Below are 22,867 nucleotides of genomic sequence, written 5' to 3' on the forward strand. Positions count from 1 at the left end.
GGAGGATGTCGGGCCGCGCCGGAGCGGCTTCGGCAGCAGGAGGAGGGCGCACAGCGTCTGCCGCTTAAATGGCCCATTTTCCTAGCAAAATACCCCTTTTAAAAACCATCTTCCAGAGCCTATTACTAGGTAAAACGAGCTAGGACTTTCTGGCCCCATTTTAGTCTCCGCTCTAGCTGGCTGGGAGCTGCTGGTCGGGGAGGGGGGTGCTGTTTCCTTCCCCGCAGCGTCCAATCTGTGCCATGCAAGGGGAAGGTTTTTACGTGATGGCGGTAGGAGGAAATGCAAGGGCAGAGCCCCCGTGGCCCAGGAGCGGGAACGCGGCCGTGGTGCTGCCGGGCGGGATCCTGGGGCCGGCGGCGCTCCCGGCCTCCCGCCCTGGAGGGATCTGTGCTCCGCGCCGGGGCCGAGCGGAGCCGCGCGCTCGCGCTCGGCGTTGGCGCTGGAGACGCCTCCGCGCCGGTCCCGCTCCCTGCCGCGGCGGTGGGATAGGGCGGCGTTCCCGGAGGTGCCCAGGGCCGCCGGAGCTGCAGACGTGGCCGCAGCGCCCGAGGGGCCGTCACTGCCCCACGGGCGGCCCCTCGGAGCGCCGTCCCGCGGCCGGGAGCCGGGATTATCGCCGGGAGCGCTCTGGGATGAGGCCACCCCCTGCCCTGGGACGCGTTCCCAGCTCGCCGGGTTTCCTCCCTTTCCTCCGCACAAACCATCGGGCCCTGGCAGCTGGACTCCCTGTCCTTCCGCTTGTGGCTGCTCGGGTCTCATTTATTTAATCACCGGAGCAGACTTCCAAAGTGTTCCCATCCACCTGGCCTGGGTCTGAGGTCCAGCGTGTTCCTAGCGCTCGTTACCGGATGGGTCTGTGCGCTGGAGAAGAATTAATGATTGTTTTGGGTTTGTTGTGACTCAGACACTGGGGAGAAAGCGGCTTTGCAGCCTTTGAACACCTCGGGGGCTTCGCAACGTGTCATGTGGATGTCGCTGGGCTCCTGGCGATCATCTGAGGTTTCATACCAAGCTTGGGACATGCATGGGAGCACGACTAACTAGTAGCAGAAGTTCTGCCTTTTCCGTAATTGACAAAAATTAATGATTGTGCCGTGCTGTTTTGACGTGCTGGTGGCTTTGCGTCGCTCTCAGCCAGGCTGCAGGTTCCAGGTTCGGTTTGGGCACCCTCCCTGTGGGCAGCCCTTGGCTTTGGCAAGGAGTGAACTTGGCCCTGTAGATCTTCCAGGCTGGATCCTGAAGATCTGCCTACAAAGACAGCATCACTTTACACTAAGCTCCAGCTCTTTTTTCAAAAGTCCTGAAAAGATCAGTTCTGTGGTGGGTGTATCAGCAAAGCTGTGGTTTTAAAGGGTCTCGTTTCTGAAAGCGCCGAGTACAGAACACGTGCCCTTCCTTCTGTGGGAGCTGCGAAGTACCCACACCGCTGAAACAAGGTAATTCGAGGTGTCTTAATAGCTCCAGGAACACAATGTCACCTGCCCGGGCCTCGGGGTTGGAGCAGTTCCCTCCGGAGCAGGAGGAATCCCTCCGCTCGGCGCATCCCGGCGCGGCAGGGCCTCCGCGCCGGCCTCCTGGTGCCTTGGAGCGGGCCAGGTGAGTAACGTGCAACGTTTCAATGGCCCAGCCGGCCCCGTAAAACGTGTCACAATCCGTTAATCTCCTTCCCTTGCACACTTGGCCTCGAGGAGTGACAGCGTCGAACCTTTGTGTTCAGCATACGGGTATTTTACAGCTTGTCTGTAAAAGAGAGGCTGTGCATGGCAGAGGCTGTGCATGGCAGAGGCTCTTCATGAGAGTTTTCTGTCCTGCTTTTGGTCTTTCTTCATGTCTCTGTTTTACCATTAGACCTTAAGTAATTCTCATTTGTGGCTCTCTGCTTCTTTCTTGCACCTTCTTCTAACCCTACCTGCTTTGGCTTTGAAAGATGTTTTGTTTAGATCATTTCTAATTCACAGATTTCTTTTAAAAAGCCCCCGGTTTAATTGTTGGCCTGAGTATGAGTTAAGCTGCTCCATGGACCTCTCTCCTCTCGATCTGTTCACTCTCTTTTTCTTTTTTTTCCATCCTGCTCTTCCTCCCTCCATGGGCCCAGCCTCTGTGATTAAGTCTGCAGCTCTCCTGCTGTTTTTAATAGGCCTGTAGACCTGACCATCTGATGAGAACCAAACTGCACAGCGTGCCCCTGAATACTTTCACTGGAATCTCCTAATGCAGGGTATTAATCATTACTGTCAAACCATTCAGGCCCTAAATATGTCCCCCCAGTATAAAATTATACTAAACAGGAGGGGGAAAAAAGGACTTGGCCCATATTAAAAACAGACATTAGACAGTCCTCTGACTTCCCCAGCATGATGGCCCAGGGCACTGTCCAGTTTAATAAACAATGGATTACTCGGAATAGATTGTCCGTGATTGACGGTCGGGAGGTTCCAGAAAACAAGCGGCATGGCCGGCGTTCCTGCCCCTCGGACAGCAGCGCCCATCGCTGGGGAAGAGCTCCGAGCGCGTCTGCCCGGGCGAGCCCGAGTCCTCCGTGCAGGAGGGTCCTCCTTGCTGCAATTCAAAAGAGGTAATTGCTGAATTGGTTGCTGGCTTAGTGCATTACGGAGTGTGAGGATCTCCTCAGTGCAGGGCTTGGATTTGATCCTGGGAAGTGCGAAGTGCAGGCGAAGCTGAGGGTTCCTGTCCAGCCTCGAGGAAGGTGAGGGTTAGATATGGGTGTTGCAAGCTGTATTTGCTGGTAATATTTCCAAGCTGCTGGGGAATGCAGCCCCTAATGGCAGAATGTGCCTTTTTTCCACCCAAGGACTGTTTCTAATTCTGTGCAGTAAGAATGCCTTTATTCTTTGGAGTTGGTAATAAAAGTTAATCGGGTGTAAAATAAAAGTTACATAAGGTGAGTGGTAAAATTTTACTGTTACTGATGTTGGGTTTATTGATGGCTCCATTCGGTGTCCCGAGTTACAGCTCAGCGCCAAGCCCGGTGCTCCATTTTCTCTGTGGCTCCATCTTCTCAATTACCTTTTTTTGCTTTTCACACCCTGCGTATCGATGGTCTTCACTAGCCGTTCTCTTGTTTTATTCCATGCCCATCATAAGAATAATGCTCAGTAAAAATTATAAAACAACTCCATGTTACTGTAGACACTCTGGCAGACTGTGTCTTTTATGCATCACTCGCTGTATTAATTTCTTTAAATGACTGATATGATCAAGTGATCATTAGCAGCTTCAGTTATACATTTAGTTCAGTGTATTACTAATTGAAGGATTCTCTGTTTTCCACTGTATTTTGTCTTTCTATATATGCTTAAAAGGTCTGGGTATTTGCCAGTTTTGAAAATCTTGCTAAGGTTTTTGGTTGGGAGCTTTGGTATTTAGTTCCTCTACAAGGCGATAACTGAAGCAGCAGTGAAAAGCAGCCAAGGCAGCCGGTCCCTGGGAGAGGAGCAGGATGCGCCGCCGTGCCCTGCTCGTGGTTCACGCTGATCGTGGACGTGGAAACGACCCAAACCGGGACCCGGCCCCGCGGCGGCTGCGTTGCCAACTGGGCTCCGCGTCCAGACCGCGATGGAGCAACCGGGCGCGCTGCAGCGGGACGGGCTGTGGAAACGGAGCCGGGATTCCGGGAAGCGGCGGGGAGGGCGCTCGCAGGAGCTGGAGCGCTGCCCCCCGGAGCGCCCGCGACCCAGCTGCCGGGGAAGGGGCTCGGGGTGGGAGCTGCGGTTTTCCAGAGGACAAGCGGCATGGAAAGGGATATTGGCTCCAGTGGCCATGTTTAGATAAAGCGGGGATGAATTAAGAGTTAATGTTGATAGAAGATCCCTGGAGGGAGGGCTCTCACGCGCAGCTTGCAATCTGCCTGCGTTTTTGGGGCGGTTTTGTCCCTTGCCTGCTGCACTGCGGCTACCCCTGCTTGTCCCCCCGCCTCTGCTTTGATCCGTGTCTTCTTTTCGCCTCTTTGTCAGTACATAGTCCCTTGCAGGTTGGGCTGCTCCGCAATGCCGCCGCCTGCCCCGGTACCTGCGCAGGGGCAGCAGCAGGAGCAGAGACAGGGACAGGGACAGGAGTGGGAGCAGCAGGGACAGGACCAGGAACAGGGACAGGAGCAGGAACAGGAGCAGCAGCAGGGACAGGAGCAGGGACAGGAGCAGCAGCTCCGGCCCCAGCCCTGCAGCCCGGCCCGCTCCGCTCGGAGCCATCCCAACCTTTCGGCGGGCTGTGTTGCTCCCTAGCGGATACCCGGCTGCATGAGGCCGCTCCTGGCGCCTTCCCGGCTCCGCGGGGGCTGAGGGCCAGGCTGGGTCCCCGGCTTCCCCTCCCCGTCCAGCCGGGAGGGCCGGGACACGGCGGGCAGCGATGGGGGATGATCCTCCCTGCCGAGGACATCGCACCGTGACGTTGCATGAACACGGCAGGATGCGACGCAGCGCTCCGAGCACAGGAGAGGGGCTCTGGGTCCTGGGCACAGCCAAAAGCGGTTCTGGGCTGAAGAACAGCCCGGCCGGCCGCTTCCCGTGTGGGAAGCCCCCGTGGAACGGCTGTAGCGGCTGCGGCGGTGCCAAGGATGGCAGGGATGCGGGGGACGGCATCGCGTCCTCGTGCCGTCGTGTCCTCGTCCAAGGAGGCTTTGGGGATCGGGGAGGAGGGTCGTTCTGCACAGCTGAACACGCGCTCGTGTGAGCGCTCCCAGCACACACGTGTGCACACACATGCACTGACACATGTGTATGTGTGTCCGTGTGTCTGTGCAGAGGGGACATTCCACCGACTTCACCTGTTGGGGTGCGCGTTGTCACCTGCTCCCGCTGTCTCCTCATGCACATTTTATCGAGCTGTCCTTGCTCTCCTTAGGTGATAATCTACGTATATTACAGGGCTTTATTCCTTACATATCTGTGCTTGTGTAACGTGTTTCCATAACTGTATTATTGGTTTTGTCCAGCCTATAGTAAAAAGTGATACTGTAGCTGGCATCCTAGTGTTAGGTCATATTAAAACCATCTGTAACAAATCTTTATTTGCAGTTACTTTGGAGTTCAGATTTCAGCTTCTACTCCACCTGTCATCAGTGTTTATCCTCATAAACTTTCACAGCTTCTTTTATTCCGCTTTTTTCTCCCTCTCTCTGAGAGCCCTTTTCAGGACTGTTGGCAATCCTGCTCTTATTTTTTCTAACAGAATTTCACTCGCTTTGATTTAGCATGGCACGGGTTTAATACATCTACAAGGTCTTTAGGAGAATGAGATCTTGTTTTGATGTGATTTCCAAGAAGCTAATAGCGCTGTTGCTAGATGCGATTTCTGTGTGGATTTTGGCATAGGAAACTGCGCTCTCCGGGGCCGCCGTGCGCACGCTGCCGCCGCGCGTTGCTCTTGGTGGGATGCGGGCGAGCGGCTCCGGAAGGAGGATGCTGGCGATTGCAAAGGTGAGTTCGCCCAGGTCTGCGTGGATTGAGCTTGGCCACTTGTTTTTTAACCCTGTCAAATAAAGGCAGGGGCACGTCTAGCTAAATTAAATGTCAGTAAAATACGCAGCATGCATTTTAGATTATTTTAAAACATATTGAGAAAAATACTCTACCTGCATGAATGCGTGTGTTGAAAAGTCCTTTACTGGCCGTCGTCTAGGACACATAGTATGGGAATAACCATTTTTGCAATAGGGTTTTCACTTGGAACCTCCCTGGAAGTACTTGGTTTGCCAGGGCCGGTTTGGTTCATATCTCCCCTAGGGGAGCACAGCCTGCAGACGCGGGTGCTGTGTCAGATTGTCGGGGTCCGTGGCTGTACCTGGCCACCTCCCGCCAACCCTGGAGATTTTAAGGGTAATTTTCCCGTTCCTTGACCCTACGAGGAGGCCAGAGCTCTCCCAGGACACGCAGCCCGGGGCTGGCGGTGTCTCCTCACCCCCCTGCACGTTTTAGCGATGCTGCGCGAGGTGCTTTAAACCTCCTTGACCTCGTGGCCAAGGGAGGGAACGGGGACAAACGCCCAGAATCCAGGGTTGTTCCCGTCGGGATCCCAACCTGCGTGCGCCGCTAACGATCCCGGCCCCTCCGGCCTCGCTCCCCTGCTGCAGGGACAAAATTAAACGGCCGTGGATGGCAAAATGGTTATTTGCTGCCCAGGCAATTACATAGCTCCAAAACTCTCCGTCGCGGAAGGCCAGATGGGCTTTATGGAAACCAGACCTGGGCCGCAGTTTTAATTATCATAGTCCTGTCAGAAATGAGTGAAATTCTGAATGACCGCATGAAACAAACCAAAAGGCTCGCACATGGATTTTTTCCTCAATAAAATTTTATGGCTTCTTAAAGAAACAGCATTCATATATTTTACGAGGCCTAATCATGCTCTAATGCGATATTAGCGCACCTGTGGCAGCGGCCCCTGGAAATTGCGGCGCGGGGCTCGGCCGGCTCCGCTGCCCCTTCCTGCAGCCCGGGACAAAGCAGCACGTGGCCCGTTCCTTCCCTTAATGAGGCCCAGGGACCTACGGGCCCTTATCTGGAATCTGGGGCTCGTCCTGCAGAACGAAGCCGCCGCCGCCGCGCGCGTCCCTGCGCCCGCCGAGCCCTGCCCTGGCACATACAAAGTGCCCTTTATCGCCTCTATCAACCCCAAAAGGGGCTACGAGGAAACTGAGAATATTTGGATAAACTCGCTGGCCCGCAGGACTAGAAAAGGACTTTTGTTCCTACCAAGAAAGACTGTTACATTACCATAGGATCACTGGATCCTGTCCAGTAAAAACTGAGCTTGAAGTATATATTAAAAAAAAAAGGGGGTGTCAAACGAAGGATCTTTCACTTGAGGTCCAGTATTTATTTTTATGTACTAGGATGCGAGATCTCCATCTCTTGCATCGTGCTGGGCTGCAGCAAAGTTTCTCTTAAGAATATTGTCTGTGGACAAGGAGAATATTGTGGAGGCAGCGGGCAGCGCCCGGTGTGCGATGCTAAAGCCCTAGCAAATAACCTGCTAATGAGAGCAGCAAGAGCAGGACGGGCATCGGGAGCAGCTGGGTTGTTGGTCGGAGCGGGACGGAGAAGCCGTCGGGATCCATGGAGCTGATCCCGGGGGTGCAGGCAGAGCCCTCTGTTCTGAGCAGGGTTTTCAGGACATGCCGCTGTGCAAATGTTCCTAAGGTTCATCTGTATCCCAGCGCTTAAGAAAGCTTTACTGAATGTAAAGAACAAATTTGCTAACCACCCATAAACTATGTTTTTCTACTTTAATCAAGCCATTTTTGTCTGTGAGGTTTTATTCGTGCAGTAACAACATCAATATAAACACATCTCTGCCCCAGGAATTAATGCAAGCGGCAGCTCCAGGGAGAAGAGCGCACGTGTCGCATCATCCTGGTAGACCCAGCTATTGAATAGCTCTTCCCAAAAAGCTAAAAATCACCCCAATTAAAATGCTATGTGGCATATGTATGTTCAGATTTCATTCGGTACAGTTGAATTTGTGTTCATCCATAGAGAATTCGCAGAGCTGCCAGATACGCGCAGGAATTATTTACAAGAAATACTGTGCTATTAGATTTTTTTTAAAGGCTGTAGGATTAGGTCTTAATAAACCGTTTCAGCAGCATTTCAGGGTTTGAATAGATGCTTGAACGTACTGTGCTGGTATTTTCAAAGGAGATGAAGATAATATTGTCATTTTCTCAGCATGTTTCAATTATTCTTGCATGCTAAAGAATTGGTAACAAATGTGATACGGTGCTTCCTACTTAGCATTACATTAATACATCTTACAGCAGTTGGAAGGTTTTGAAGTTTTTTGTTCTATAATCTATGCTTTTTAACTTCAAAATAACCTCGAAAAGAGCTGCCTCCAAAGGCTTCTCTCTGTCAATGAAGGAAAATTAGAGATTATTTTCAGGTGAGACTTCTGAAAACCTGAAGAATCTTTGAAACTTTTTCCAGCAGTTTTTTGGTGGTGGAAAAGTGTCCATTTTGAAGAGACAAAGCCATCGGCACGCTTAGAAAGGCTGTGAGAAGTGTTGGCTTGAGAAATAATGTTCCTCTGCAAGCCCGTGGGCTCTTTCTTGGCCCTTTGCTTCCTGCTCCATCTGATGTGCCCGGCGGGGGGGAACGGTGCTGAACCCCCCGTCCCGCCGTGGCCTTCCCGCCTCAGCCCCCTTCTGCTGGACCAGCTTCTGACCCAGAGATGGTCCAAGATCCGAGTGGGAGATTGTGAAATGTGCTCTCTCAGCGCGTTCAGAGGGCAGATTTATCATCAGAGCCGATTCCCAGGGTGTTGAATTTCGTAAGTAGGTGAACCAGCTTGGGGTAGAGTTCATCCCGTGGCTCTTGGGACTCTGCAATTCGCCCCCGTGGTTGGGTTGCACATCTGTGGTGGTAAGATTGCAGTTTGCGATGTCAGACTGGACATTTCCTTGGCTGCAGCTGAGGAGAGGTCAAATCATCAAGCCTCCTTAGAGCGATATAATCAAGTTGGTCTTTTATTAGCCATAATTCTCAAAAGAGCAGCAAGTTTTGGCTAGAATGGTGCTAGAGCTTCTTAAAAAAAAAAAAAAAAAAAAGTAGGAGGAGTTCCCACATAATCAAATGACATGTTAATAGCCACATTTCTTTGAAGAATACAGATGTCCAAAAGGGAAGGGAGTTGTTTTAGGATCCTAGGTGTAATAAAAGCTGTGGGGAAGGTGCTCAGAGCCATGCATATCCCATGCCATTTCTCTTCCCAGTGAACAGCACAGGAAGACTTTGGCGCTGGATTTTCTCATGCCTGATGCAGGTAGGAGCAGGGCACAGCAATGAGACGGAGGTGAGCGGTGGAACCGACTGTTGTGACCCTATAGCAACGCTCCGAGCGTTTGGAAACTGAGCCCCGAGGAGCTGGGGGCGTCGCGGGGCCTCCCAAAGAGCTGCTGACGTGATGGACGTGCGCGGGTAGCGCCAGCCCGTCCCTCCGGCTGCACACGCGTCCCGCGGGGCCTGTCCTGGACGCGGCGCGTTGCCGCCGGGCTGTTCTGTGGACGTTGTTTCTGAGCTGGCAGCTTTGCCTTCAGGCGTGCTCGGCCTGTGTGTGACCGCGACACGGGCTGGCCTTGGTGTCGGCGTGGATCCCGGCGGAAAGACGCCCGCGCATCCTGCGCCTCGGCACGGAGCGGGCCCTGCGGCCAAGCAGGCAGCACTCACGCCTCTCCTTGGGGTTGTATATACGTTCTTAAAAGAAATCGAGGCTGCTTTTGTGCGGGTTGCAGCCCAGCTGGCCCCGCTCGCCGCCTCCGGTTTGCACCTCCTCTTGGTATCGTCTTGGGTAGATAGCAGCTCCGAAGGGATCACACGTCGGCCAGAGCGGCGCCCGCGGTGCGACAGCGTCTCCGTTGGCCTGCGGGAGAGGACGGCTCGTGTCCGAGCGCTCCGCAGGGAGCTCCGGCCCCTCGGAAGGGCCGCGGAGGCCGGTGCTCCCGCACGGAGGCTCCTGGGCAGGAGATGGAGCAGCACGGGAGCTTTGGGATCAAACCTCTCCTCGGCTCGAGAGGCCCAAGGCAGCCTCATGTGCACCACGTCTGCCCCGTGACTTGGCATCCGTTATCTGAATCTTCCTGTTGCTTGAGCTCGGGCCGTCTCTCCCCAAATCTATTAATTAAATTGAAAACACATCTAATTTCAAGAGCATCAGCTATCCCAATGTGTTCGCCTTTCCCCGGGGTGTCTGGATAATTGATGTTATAATTTGTTTCATATATTATTAATGATCAAGCACAATCGGAGGGCGCAGGGTTTGCAGGAAAAGGTAGAGGAGCTGCCAAGACCATCAAACAGCATCGTGTTCCTCTGGAGAAGAGGCTTTCCCGAATCCAGAGACAACGTGGTTTCCTATGGATCTGCTCGTGCGAGACCCTTGGGTGGACTGTGCTGGAGCTGCAGAAGGGCCGGTGTGTAGTGATTAATATTAGCAGGATGAATGGACACCAGAAGGCTTTACTTCAAGTGCAGTGCTACTTTCTTGGCCAGTGTGTGAAATGTGGCAAATGGTTTTGGCACTCAGTGCTTCCATAAATCAGGCTGAAGAGGTCGACATGCTCGTGGTGTTCCACAGCTCCGTTCCCCAAACATCATTAAAGTAAAGATGGAGTAACAAGAAATAATTTAAAACAAGCAGCAGTAACCTCCATGAATACTGACTGGAGGATTCCCCAAATGCACCTAAAGAAGCAGAGCAGAACTCGTGCCTGTTGGGCTGCCTTTTCTTTGCTGCACTGGCACCTTTTGAGCGCAAAGAAAGGCAGGAATGGGTTTTCCTGGTCGGATTCCCACTGCGCCATGTGTAGGGTGACGCCGCGGCTCCTGGGAACACGTGGTGAATCCCGGGATTCCTCTGCGGAGCTGCGAGAAGCCCCCAGGGAGAACCAGGAGCAGGCAGCAGCGTAAAGCTTGGGGGCAGAGCGGTGCCGTAAAGCTTCAAAATTCGTGTGCATGTTGCAAATACCTGGAAATCCCTCTTGGGCTTGTGTCTACATCACCCTGTGGTTCGAGTCCAGCTTAGTTTTTTATGGTTTACTCTTTAGTTTAAATCAGCGTGAAATGAATTACGTTACTGGTGAAAACGGAGCTTTTGTTGAGGTGAACGCTTGCCCTCATCCTCAGAGTCCTCCTCTGTTTTGGCGTTTTCACCTCGTGTTTTAGTGCACGGCCATTCGGTGTCCCCGGGTTTTGCCAACGCTCCTCGTGCAGGAGGGCGACGCGCGTGACCCGTACCCCAACATGGGATCGAGCAGAAGAGCAGCTGGCAACGGGTGGACCTTCCAGGGGGTCTGCGGCTCCACGAGGGCCCGCCGGAACATGCCTGTGTCCCAGGAAGAAGCATTCCGGAGCTTTCTGAGTGACTCAACACCCCGTGTCATGGAGCCCCGGCTTCCTGCGCGCTGGAAGCCCCAAGGGTCCTGGCCGACACGGATGGATGCGGTGCCGGGAGCGCCGCAGCCGGCCTGCGGAGCTGAGTCCGTCACAGGTGGGTTAGACTGTCCGACCCTGCAGCCGCTCAGTAACACGTCGGGTTTCGCTCCTGGGGAGGGCCTGGGGCTGTCGGCCCCGTCCCGAGGGCGCGCACGGGGTTGGTGCCACGGGGGCCTCGGTCCTGCCGGGCCCAGACAAGGGGTCTGCGCCCGCTCCTCGACCCAGGAGGCCGGTTCCCCGCTCCGCTCGCCCGTCCTGGGCGCACGAGGAGCCGCTCCGAATTCCGAGCGGCCCCGGGCCCTGCGGACGCGCCGGTCCCAGCAGCGCTGCCCCGCGCCGCGGCCTGGCCGTGCCTGACACGGTTCTCATTAACTCTTTGTCAAGTCACCAGGAAGCCTGCTTAATTGCAGGCAGAGTGCTGGATTTACGAGCTCATCCAGGCTCCGTGTCTACACATTGGCAGAGGTGTTTCTCTGGATGAATTTTTTTTTTTCTCTGCATTTTGTGGCAAGAATGGACTTTCTGTTTCAGTTACTTCTGAAAGTCATAAATTGTAGCAGCCCCCCCTTCCCCTTTATTTAAAAGAAACACAACAAAACTTCATGGCAACAGTTTATTGCTCTAAATCAGCTTGTGAGTCATTAAAGTAAAAAGAAAAAAAAATCTCCCTCTAACTCCTGCCAAATAAAATTCGTACATCAGCCAAGCTGTCAAAGGCAGATCCTGCAACTATGGGATGAGAAGGTTTATTACACTTTCAGCTTCTGGGGAGAGATGTTATAGCAACAGGACGCCGGGTCACTGATGGCAAGCTCGTGGTTGCTCCGTTTCTTCGTGCACACTAGGAATCCATTAAGGCAGCTGACGACAGATCCGCAGGCATCCGAGCGCTGCAGCACACCTCTGCCGAGGCCAAATGTTGGACTCTGCCCATTACAACGTGAAAGAAACAGCCCAACAGAGAGCCCGCAAATTAGAGAGGCAGGAAACCTCAAATGATGTGCAAAAAAAATTGTAAATGTTCAAGAGAATTTTTCCATAACTTTTGCTTCATAACTCAGCATTTTTGATGTTAATAAATTATGAAGTAGAGTCTCTGCAAGATCAATGAGGCTTTTGGGCTCGGATCCTGAAGGCCGTTGGGCAGAAAGCAGATGAAGCTGCAAAGTGAGTCCTGGAACATGCCAAGCATTTCCTGCTGGCTGCGTGGAGATGGGCCCGGGCCGCGGCGCGGCGCCGCTCCAGGGCCGGATCCGCAGCCCGTGTCGCTGCCGCCGGGAGCTTTAAAGCCTCTCGCTCCAAACGGACGTGAAGGTCCCTGTGCCTTAACCGGACGGGCTGCAGCGGGGAAGGACGGGGACATGCAGCGAACGGCAGCGTCTTCGCAGGCTGCCACCTGTGAAGTCCCTTCTCGTGTCCCCCTTTTCCTTCCTTTGGAGCTCCCCGTCAAACCACTGGCCTCTTACTGCTCGTCCTGCTTCTTGCAAAAACATAAACAGAACGAAAGCTTCTGTGCATTGCAGAAACACAACTGGCAGCAGAAAATCCGCACTGTTACTGACAGTGCTGTAAGCAGTTGCTTTAAGGAAATTTCTGATTTTCTTCCCATCTGAACGGCAAGAAGATGCAGCAAAATTTTTCAGCTTCTGTTTTTCTGCAGTTTTTTAAGGGGGAGAAGAGGGGCTTAGAAGATTATTCTGCATGTGCAGATGCTTGACAGGGGAAAAGTGCACCTCACGCTTTTGCTTTGTGATCGGTATTGGATTTTGCAGTATTTTTAAAATCGCAATGTGACTTTCCTCCAGAGCATCGGCGAGGCGCGTGGGTGGGTGATGTGGGTCTCGTGGGAGGTGATAACCACAGCGCTGCTGTGACCCGGGTGCCTCTGCTCCTCTGCTCGAGGCACCGCGTCTCAGCGGGCTGAGAACGGCCATCCCACTCCAACACCTGGGCCCTGTGTTGGGCGAGCAGAAAAGCATCACGGCAAGTGAACATTTACGGTAAAAACACCCTCTTTGCCATCCTTGGAGATATCATCTTTATTTCTCACTTCAGCTCTAGGGGAAAGTCAAAACGTGTTTGCAAATGTTGGCATTTTTATGCAACAGTTGTCATTTAGAGGCCAGATTTATTAGATGGGCTGTTCTTGCTGGTTCCATTTTTGCACCAAGTAACTAGTGACTGCTGAATATGGTGGCTAAGTAGTCAACCTGTGTCTGCTACTGCCCTCCCTGCTGCTGGTGGTGGACATGCACTAAAAATGACCGCGGTTAGTCGGACAAATAGTGATCCTTGGGATTAGAGAGATGTCCAGAGGGCAGAGAGTTCAGGAGCAGCTTTCCATGGTGTATGTTATTTACCTGGCAGTAAATCCCGGGATCAGGACCCCTGTGCCTGGTGCAGTTTGAATGCAGAGGAAGGGGCATCTCGGGGCAGACACGAGGAGGGACCTGATCCTGCATGAGGGGTCTTGAAGAAGGAGCCTTGACCGTTACTGCTCTTCCCTGCGTGTTTCCTGATTCCTCGGGATCTGCGGAGTTCTTCCCAGAAGGGCCCAGCTCCATGTGCAGCACAGTTCAGTGGCAATGCTGGCTCTGGTTCGTCGTATTTTGTTTTATTTATGGAGTAGAGTAAGTGTGTGTGAAAAACAGGGGCTTAAGTTCCCAGGGTTTCATGAAACTTTTTTTTTCTCATTATGATTTGTGAGATTTCACACCCCCAGCTTGGGTTTTAAAGCCCCACTCAGATAAAACCACTGAGTTTCAGGTGATTTCTAGCTAAGGCAGGACCTCATCCTGCGCAGAGCTTCGTGCAGGGGCCTTGCAAAGCGGCTGGTGCATTTGAGCTGAGTTCTGAATTCTCACTAGCTGCGGTGCCTTCGACCAAAGCAGTCTGGAACACAGAAAATACTGCGAAAAGGAGGGCAGGGTTAGAGACAGCCCCTGGATTTTCCGTATTTGTAAGGGCCTTTTGATGGGAAGGAGCATCACTTACTTACCCACTAGCCACATCGTACCGGGCTGCAGTGCTATAGAGACCTCAATGGGAGTAGCACTGGTTGCAGCATTGTTTTAAATAGGATTTCATGGCATTATGGAGAGTGACCTGTTTTGAAATGGTCACTGAAAGAAAAAAGTTTAAAGTTTGTAATAAAAAATGTTCATACATCAGAGGATAAAGTATGGAGATGGAGGAGGTGAAGGCAAATGAGGCTGGGAGAAGTTGCTCCGTTCTGACCCTTGAAGCTGCTGTGGGTTTTGGACCCCAATCCCGTCACCCGCGGAGAGCCGGGGTCTGTGTCCATGGGGCGTCTGCTGCCCGGGGGGCTCAAACTGGGTTTAATCTAGTTGAATGTCTTTATTTATTACATATACCATCAAGCTTTCTTCTTCCCATTTGGATCCTACACTGTAAATAATTCTCTTTTCTTTCTTCTCTCCGTATCTATCGCTTGGCATCAGATGACCCATTTTCCACCTCCTCTTCTTCTACAGATTGCTGATGACCTGGGAAATGAGAAATTCTGTGTTGATGCCAGCCAGAGCGGAGCTGGGAACTGGCTGAAATACATCCGCGTGGCCTGTTCCTGTGATGAGCAGAACCTGGCCGTGTGTCACGTTAATGACCAGGTAACGACGCGGGGTGTCCCCAGGCTGCGGGGCTCCCCTCGCCCTGCGGGGATGCGCGGGAGGGTGGTGCAGAGCAAAGCCACAGCGTCCCAGGGCACGTGTGGGTGATGCAGAGCCAGGGCGGCTGGGGCTGGAGCCCCGTCCTGTACCTGCTGCTGCCTTAACTGTCTCGTTGGGAGTTAACGCAGGAACGCGGGGGGCTCCGGTCTTCCCGCAAGGCTCACGGATGGGTTCAGGCTTCGCTTGGCCACCAAGGGCATCCCGCTGGATTGCGTGGGCAGCTCCCCGAGGAGGAGGGAGCAGGGTGTGAACGGGCAGCACACGGTGCGATTGCCAAGCACGGCCTTCCCTGTTGTGGAAGAGCTTCCCTCGAAGGAGCTGGGTCTTCCTTGCGAGCGCAGCAGGGCGCTTCGCGTGTCGGTGCACGAAGGAGGTTGGTGCAAAGAGCTCCCGACGCGGTCCCGAGCCGGCCCACGGGCCGCAGCTCCCGCTGGGACAGCGGCTCCGGCTCCGGAGGGCGACGAGGGCGGCAGGGCCCTCGGCTTCGCGTGCGCAGCCCGAGGCTGGCGCGCGCCCCGCGGCCTTCTCACGGCAGAAAGGATCTAATTACCAGCCCCGGAACATCGGAGTCATTCTGCAAACCGCAGCGGAGGGTAATAAGTCCCAGCCTAGAGTTATGCTAGGTATTTTGTCTGCAGTTCAGCTGGATCTATATCACAGCAGACCGAATGGAAGTGGCCGAGGGGGACATCCCTTCGGCAGCGCCGCTGCTGGGGCGGGTAGGATGGTTTTCCTAAGGGTCCGGGCTCAAGGGACCTTGCCCTGTGGTGCGGGGGGTTGTGGAACACAGGTTCTATTTAACAAGGCCCAAGGGAGAAGCTCGTGTCCGTGCTCCGGTGCCAGCAAAGCCGAAGGAAGCTGATGTGCGGGTTGTGGGTGCTGCATGGGCAGCCCGATGCCAGGCTGCAGGCTCAGGTTCTGTCTGTGTTTAAGAGAGGCCTGAGGCTGGGGGCGATCTGGGAGGCTGCTGAGAAAAAGCAATAAAACCCGAATAGGCATTTTATAGAAATGCCCGTGTGCAGATGTGGGTGTGTGGGAGAGGTATTACATGGAATTAATACGATTATGATAATGTTAGCCCAAAAGATGCGGTAAGCTTTCCCTTCTGTGCAGATGATAGGGTACTGCGAGGATTAATTAGCTAATGTTTGTAAAGTTCTTTGAAGCTTGAAACCAAAAATGGATTCAAGATGAGCAATCCAAGTTGGGAGTTTCACAGACCTCAAATTGAGCGCAGTTCGAGGCCGAGAGACTAGTGCAGCCCAACTTTAATGAGTCATGCCGTCCTAATGGCACTACGGGCTCGCAAGCAGGGGGCATATCTGCATCAACAAAAGAACGAGCGGAGGGCAGAAAAATGTATTTCTAACAAAAGCATGCAAAAAATTCGTAGCTGACCTGCAAGTCAGAGCAAATCTGAAGCCAACGCGTGCAAACCAAGAAGAGCTCAGGTTGCGCCAGAGCACGAGTCCATTTTGTAAACGTCTCATTCCTGCTTTAAAATGCCCTTAAATAACTTAGCTTTGGCTGCAGCAGAATTGCAAGGAGGGAGCCTGCAGGAAGGAGGCAATACCCCGGTGTTCAGCTCCGGCTTTTGCCGGGATTCCAGTCCGGGCCGCGCGATTGCCGCGCTGTGTCCGTGTGTCCATGTGTCCCGAGGATGTCCCGAGGATGTCCCACGGTTGCTGCGCTGTGTCCGTGTGTCCATGTGTCCCGAGGATGTCCCGAGGATGTCCCACGGTTGCCACGCAGTGTCCGTGTGTCCCGAGGATGTCCCACGGTTGCCGCACAGTGTCCGTGTGTCCCGAGGATGTCCCGAGCTCGGACGGCGGCTCCGGTTGCTTTGCGCTCACTCCGGACGCGCGGACTGTGAAACGCTGGAGCTGGAGCTCACTGCCGCCCGCACCGGGTGTGTGTCCGTAGAAATCCCAGAGCTGAGCTGCAGAGCAGCACAAAAAGGGGAAGTTTCAGTTCCCTTTTCCTTTATCCCCCTAAAACTCCTGGGTTTTAGTTCCCTTTTCCTTTACCCCCCTATCTAGAATGTCATAATTCTTATAAAAATGCAGAAATGTAGTACTCAGTCCTCTGCGAGTTCTACCCCAGCCTAGTTACCTTGCTAACTATTCTTGTGTTTAAATAAAAATAACTGTAGTCAGGGGGATGGCAGTTTAATAATTAAAGGGGGCTCTTTGTTGTGAGAGATAAGAAAAGATAATGTTTGGGATTTTTATATGAAGAATGACATACGTGATTTATAAATGTAAATGTTCTGATGGATTCAGTAATCTGATCTTTTCCAGGGCACAACAAATAGAAAGGAAACACAGCAGTAGTTTTAATTAATTCAGACCTTCAGTAGCATGATTGCAAGATGAAGTTAATTATTATAATGAAATGTTTGATGAAATTAATGTGGCTCCAGCAGAATCCTGCTTTTCCCCAATAATTAATGAAGCTCATACTGTATTTCTTGAAAGGCTTTTGCAGAAATATTTTTACATGCAGTAATTATATAGATTATGATATACCAAAACAAGGGTGCTGCAAACCATTTAGTGTTACTATTCTGACAGATTTTCAGTAAAATTAAAATTTAGAAGTGTACCTATGACCTAGGTAGACCTTGTGGGTTGTGTTTTAGTGCTGGTTTTTGATTCCTGGCTGATAGAGAAATGTTAATTCAGGGCTATTTTGAGTTCTTACTTATCTTGGGGAACTGCAAGTGGCAGATATTATCCGTTTGTATTTACTGACTCCCACGCACGAACAGTGCTTGTTCCTAGGCTTTTTTTCCTTGTTTTTTTTTCTTCCTTTTTTCTTTTTTTTTTCTTTTTTCGTTTTCCTTTTTTTCTTTTCGTCTTCTCATTTTATTTCCTGATGAATTTGCCATTAAACTCAGCGGGATTCGGACTTGAGAAAAGCTTGGCCGAGGGAAGCAGCTTTCCCTGGGGCGCGGGACAGGCGGCCGCCGAGCCCCGGCGTCCCGAATAGCCAGGGGAGGGGGAAGTTCCCTCCCGCCGTTGGCCGTGGGCTCCGTGGCAGCGGGACCGACCTGTGTCCAACTCGCCGCCCCGCGCGGGATCGGCCCGTGGCTGCGGGAGAGGCTGCGGCTGCAGCGGAGCGGCCGGGGCAGCGGCGCCGCGGCGCGGTGGGAGCGCGCAGAGCAGAGCAGAGCGTCACCGAGCAGAGCAGAGCAGCGTGGAGCAGCGTGGAGCAGAGCGGAGCAGAGCGGAGCAGAGTGTCACCGAGCAGAGCAGAGCAGCGTGGAGCAGCGTGGAGCAGAGCAGAGCAGAGCGGAGCAGAGTGTCACAGAGCAGAGCAGAGCAGCGTGGAGCAGCGCGGAGCAGAGCAGAGCAGAGCGGAGCAGAGTGTCACAGAGCAGAGCAGAGCAGCGCGGAGCAGAGCAGAGCAGAGCGGAGCAGAGTGTCACAGAGCAGAGCAGCGTGGAGCAGCGCGGAGCAGCGCGGAGCAAAGCAGAGCAGAGCAGAGTGTCACAGAGCAGAGCAGAGCAGTGCAGAGAAAAGCAGAGTGTCACAGAGTAGAGCAGAGCGAAGCAGAACAGCGCGGAGCAGCATAGAGCAAAGCAAAGCAGAGCAAAGCAGAGCAGAGCATCACAATGCAGAGCAGCACAGGGCAGCGCAGAGCGTCGCAGAGCAGAGCATCACAGAACAGAGTAGAGCAGCGTGGAGCAAAGCAGAGCAAAGCAGAGCAGAGCAAAGCAGAGCATCACAGAACAGAGTAGAGCAGTGTGGAGCAGCACAATGCAGAGCAGAGCGGAGCATCACAGGACAGTGCAGAGCAGAGCAGCACAAGGGCTCAGCACAGGGGCGAAGGGGCCCGCGCGTCGCCCCGCGCTTGGCTGCGGTGTCCCCACGCGCTCGCGCAGCCGCTCGCCCCGGCCCGGGCGCTGTGCGGGCGCGCTGGGTGCACGCGCTGCCCCGTGGGCGCGCAGGTTGCGTGGGGTTCCCCCCCTGCAGCCTTTAGGAGGTGCCTCCGTGCGCGGGAGGGCTCGTGCGGGGGCAGGAGGCGCCCGGGCGCTGCCCGCGGGGCGCATGCGGCAGTTGGGTCTCTCTGCTTGCACACAGTCTGCTCCACGGCTGCGTTCGCTCTGCAGGGAAGGCAGAGCTGGGCTGGGGCAGCCACAGCAACACGCCCGTCCAACCCCTCCAACCCACCTTTGCTCAAACCCACCTTGGGGTGTCACCGCGGGGAAAGAGGGGAAGATCTGGGTAGTTTGTGGGGGAGGCTGTTGCCACAAGTGCCCCTGTTGCATTCAGGTTGCAGAGCAGCAGGGACCCCAGGAAGCGCCCGCAGGAGCCCTTGTCACCCAGACACAGTGACAGCCCCGCTCCTGGCTGGCATCATTCGAGTTACTGGGCAAAAGTGTAAAATGCAAGTCCACGAGCTTAATGTGCCTCTCCCCTTGTGTTTCTGATCCGCAGATCTATTATAAGGTTATTAAAGAGATTGAGCCGGGAGAGGAGCTGCTGGCGTTCGTGAAGGAAGGAGGCTACGCGCTGGGGAACATTGCCCCCGGCGTGGAAGGTGAGGCCGGTCCCTGGGCGCCGCGACGGCTCCCTCCTCTCGTTGCCTTTTGCAAACTCCATTCTGTAATATATTCCTTCTATTGGTTCTTTGTGAAGTATTTGTTGCAAATATTGCTTTACCTAATTAAGTGCTGAGAATTAAGTTAGCTCACCTGGACAGCCTGATATAAGTGTGAAATAAATACATTTGTAGTTGTTCACCTGTACATGAATAAAATCTGCAGATTCAGATTTGCAGTGAAACCCTAAGGTAATAGGTAGGATGCACTTTTTTGCACTGACCCCAAAATGTTTGTCTAAAAATGGATAGTTTGGGGGTTAGGGCTACTGCAAGCCCCTTGCTGAAGGTTCGTGTGTGCCTCGGGCAGTGCAAGGCCTGCGGCCTCACCAAGGATTTCATGTTTGGAAGTGTTTCTCCAGTGTTTTCCCAAGACCTTGGTAGCTTTCTGGAGAACAACACACAGACATGAAGATGTGAGTCATTTCTGTGTTCACAATGACGAGAACAACACATAGCTTCCTTCATATCGGGGAGAAATCAGAAGGAAAACTTCCATGGCTTTGCATTTCTGTTCGTAACTGGCCTTTTTTGGAACAAACAGAAAGTGCCCCTTGTTACCTGTAACACCGCAGCTTTGTCGCTGTGCAGCATTCATCTGTGTCTTCCAGGTTATGTCGAGAGGTTTTGCCACCAGATTGCTTTTAGATGATAATAGGCCACCATTAAACATTTGACTTTTTAATACTTTTTACTTGCAGTGAAGCTATCTTCCTGCTGCCTCTCACCCCCTTTCGACTCTGAATTAACAAGAGAGAGAATGCAAAATTGTTCCACACAAAGATAATTATCATAAAAATCTTTTATCCAGCCCCAGCCAAACACAGCAGACCCCTTATCACTGCAGGAATTTTGAGTAGGGCTCTTGAACTCCTTTGAGACTCGAGCCTGGTAGATTAGCATGTAGATGCCACATAATTGTGTTCCCCTTGGTTTCCCTGAAAGCTATTAGGCACTGATTTATTTTTCTGCTACATTCCTGCTTTGTCCTGAGTGTTACTGATGGAACTTAAGATAGACACGTATAACCATAGATTTGACAAACAAGACATAGAGAACAGGCAGCAATTTTTTTTTGTAAGTGGATTTTTCTTTTCTTTTCATCCCGTTCTCCCTGCGAGGTGCAGTAACCTTTTCTGAAGGGCAGCATTTTTAGGTGTTTTTTGCTGAAAGAAAGAGAAAGAACTTGAACAAACGGGAATTCCGCGGAGCGGGTGCCTGGAGCCAGGGCCCCCAGCGGTACCGGGAGCTGCTCGTGGCGGCGCAGCACGTGGGGCAGCACGAGGGCTGCAGCCCCCGTGTCCGCTGAAACGGGCCGGGGCCGGGGCCGGCTCCGCGCTCCCTCGCAGGACCCGTTCCCTGGAACATTCACAGCTCGGAGCCGATTGTTTGCCTTGGCTCCGTGGTCAGGATGCTGCCTTGTAAACTCAATAATAGCTGCCCTCTTTTTAATTTGTTTGACCTTGACTGCAGTAATTTATGAGACGCATTAGGTCTTTTTTAAAAAAACACGCGACAACAAAGGCTCTGGCTGCCTTTCCTTGCTTCCCGGCGCTCTGGTTCCGAACTCCTCCTGCCTGACTCGTTGTCGCTGTGCTTGTGCTCAGCCTTGGAGGACGGCGCAGGAGGGAATCCTGCAGGAGAGGTTTGCGCGGCCGGGAGCAGCAGCTCCCGTATCGGCGCCCGGGCTGGCTCCGTCCCTTCCCTTGCTCCAGCCCCTTGCAGGAGCAGCTCGCTGGTGTTTCTGCGGACGCCCTTGCTGCAAACGAGCAGACAAGCGAGCGAGGCGCCGCGCGGCCGGGCCGGGCTGCTCCAGCCCATCCAGCGGCTCCCAGGTCTCGCAGAGCCGGAGCGGGGCCGCGCTGGGAGAGCCACCGCTCCCCTGCCGCTGTGATGTAGTTCAGTGCTCAAAGTGAAACCGTTTTGCTCTCTCAGCAGGCCCCGGCACCTTGGTTTCTCTCTCCTCTCACTTGCACATCTGCTGCTTTCTTTTCTTTTAGACCCCCTTCTAAAAGGTGTTGTGTGTTCTCTGCCAGCCCCATATCGGCGGCGTAGCCCGACGCGTGGAGCGTCGCGACGCGCGGGCCGAGCTCACGCTGTGTCTCTGTTCTAGAGGAGCGCACGTTCCGCTGCGAGGACTGCGACGAGCTCTTCCAGTCCAAGCTGGAGCTGCGGCGGCACAAGAAGTACGCGTGCGGCGCGGCGGGCGCGCTCTACGAGGCGCTCGGCGAGGACATCAAGCCGGAGGCGCTGGCGGATGGCCAGGTCTACGAGTGCAAGGACTGCGAGCGCATGTTCCCCAACAAGTACAGGTACCGCGCGCGGTCGCTTCTCCACGTTGCTCCAGAAGTCGCTGGGTGCCGGGGCTCTGTGACGGCTCCGTGGCTCACGCTGCTCACAGGCCAGGACGGCGCCTCGGAGGAGCCATCCACCACAGGGCTTCTGCAAGTTCAGCTTGCAAAAAATGCTCCGTTTCCCAAGTCCCCACGTTTTCGGGGCTGTGGCAGAGGCAGGTGATAGAACGAGCAAGTTTGGAGCTCCTGAGTGCCTGATTCTGAGGGAAAAACAGCAGTATTGCATTTTGTCAATGTTTGCCTTGAGTTTGTTCTTTTTAATGTAGTTCTCAATCACTTAAGTCAATAATAGGTAATAAATAGGCCTTGTTATACTGAATACCAACAGTCATGACTTCCCATTTGATCTTACAGAAGCAATTTTAAGATTTCTATTACAAATATTTCTATATCATTTCTGAATGGAAATGTTCATGGAAAAAGTGAAAACATTCACCAAGCATTTTTATAACGGAACCACGAAAAAACTAAAAAAGGAAATAGGATACCTTTCATCTCATATTTTTATTTTCAATAATTACTTGGTTATTGTTAGGCAGCTCAAAATGAGAATTAAACTTTTTTTAAAAAGGAAGAATTATTTGTCTCATTAAGAGTTAGCTGAAAGCTTCCGCCTTTCAAGTAGAAAGCGGTGGTGTCGATTGCAGCTTTACCAGAGATCTTTGAGACTTCTGGTTCATTTGCACTGTGAGACTCTGGCAGTCAAGTACCAGGAGCCAGCTTTAAAAACGCAGAGAGTTGGGGTTTTTTGTTTTTTGGGTTTTTTTTTTTTAAGCATTTTAGGACTCTGTTTATTTGCCTCCTGCATCTTTAACATTTGAGCTGTTTTCAAGGTTTTTCCACAATGTGAGGACTAGATTTTTATCTTTTTACCAGAAGCTGGAGTTCACACATCACGATTTGCTCCCCTGAGTTAACTCCTCAAACAAGCAAACACGACAAGCAAGATTTGTTATCAAAACGTGAGAACTGGTGATGCTGTGTCACCTAGCGCGTAGGCAGAGCAAAAGCTTTGGGCTTTATGCCGGTGTAAGGCCTGTTTCGTTTCCTTTAACATTCAGCAAGCAGACGCGGGCCAGCCTGGTCGTTTTGCGTTGGGCAGAACGGCCACGGTCCGTGTTCTGTCCTGGCAGATCCAGGGGTCCTGGCCCAGGCGGTTGCCAACCCCCCTGCGCTCCGATCGCTGCCATTCCGGGTGCCGAGAACCCCGCGGAAGGAAGCGCGTGAATAAACCCAGTCAGCCTCGAGCTGCTCGGCCCATTTTTCAGAA

General features: G+C 53.0%; 1 protein-coding gene across 1 annotated transcript in view; it reads left to right on the forward strand.

Annotated features, from left to right (window-relative positions):
• Nucleotides 1-22,867, forward strand: part of PRDM16 (PR/SET domain 16) — a 185,077-nt gene that overhangs the window by 138,230 nt on the left and 23,980 nt on the right. The window contains exons 3-5 of the mRNA XM_088533730.1: nt 14,444-14,578; nt 19,081-19,183; nt 21,357-21,555. Coding sequence (XP_088389856.1) covers nt 14,444-14,578; nt 19,081-19,183; nt 21,357-21,555 — 437 coding nt within the window. The remainder of the gene's footprint in view (nt 1-14,443; nt 14,579-19,080; nt 19,184-21,356; nt 21,556-22,867) is intronic.

The sequence above is a fragment of the Tinamus guttatus genome, unplaced genomic scaffold (assembly GCF_059628265.1).
Source record: "Tinamus guttatus ecotype Peru unplaced genomic scaffold, ASM5962826v1 Tinamus_guttatus_pri_ptg000515l, whole genome shotgun sequence".
NCBI classification, from domain to species: Eukaryota; Metazoa; Chordata; class Aves; order Tinamiformes; family Tinamidae; genus Tinamus; species Tinamus guttatus.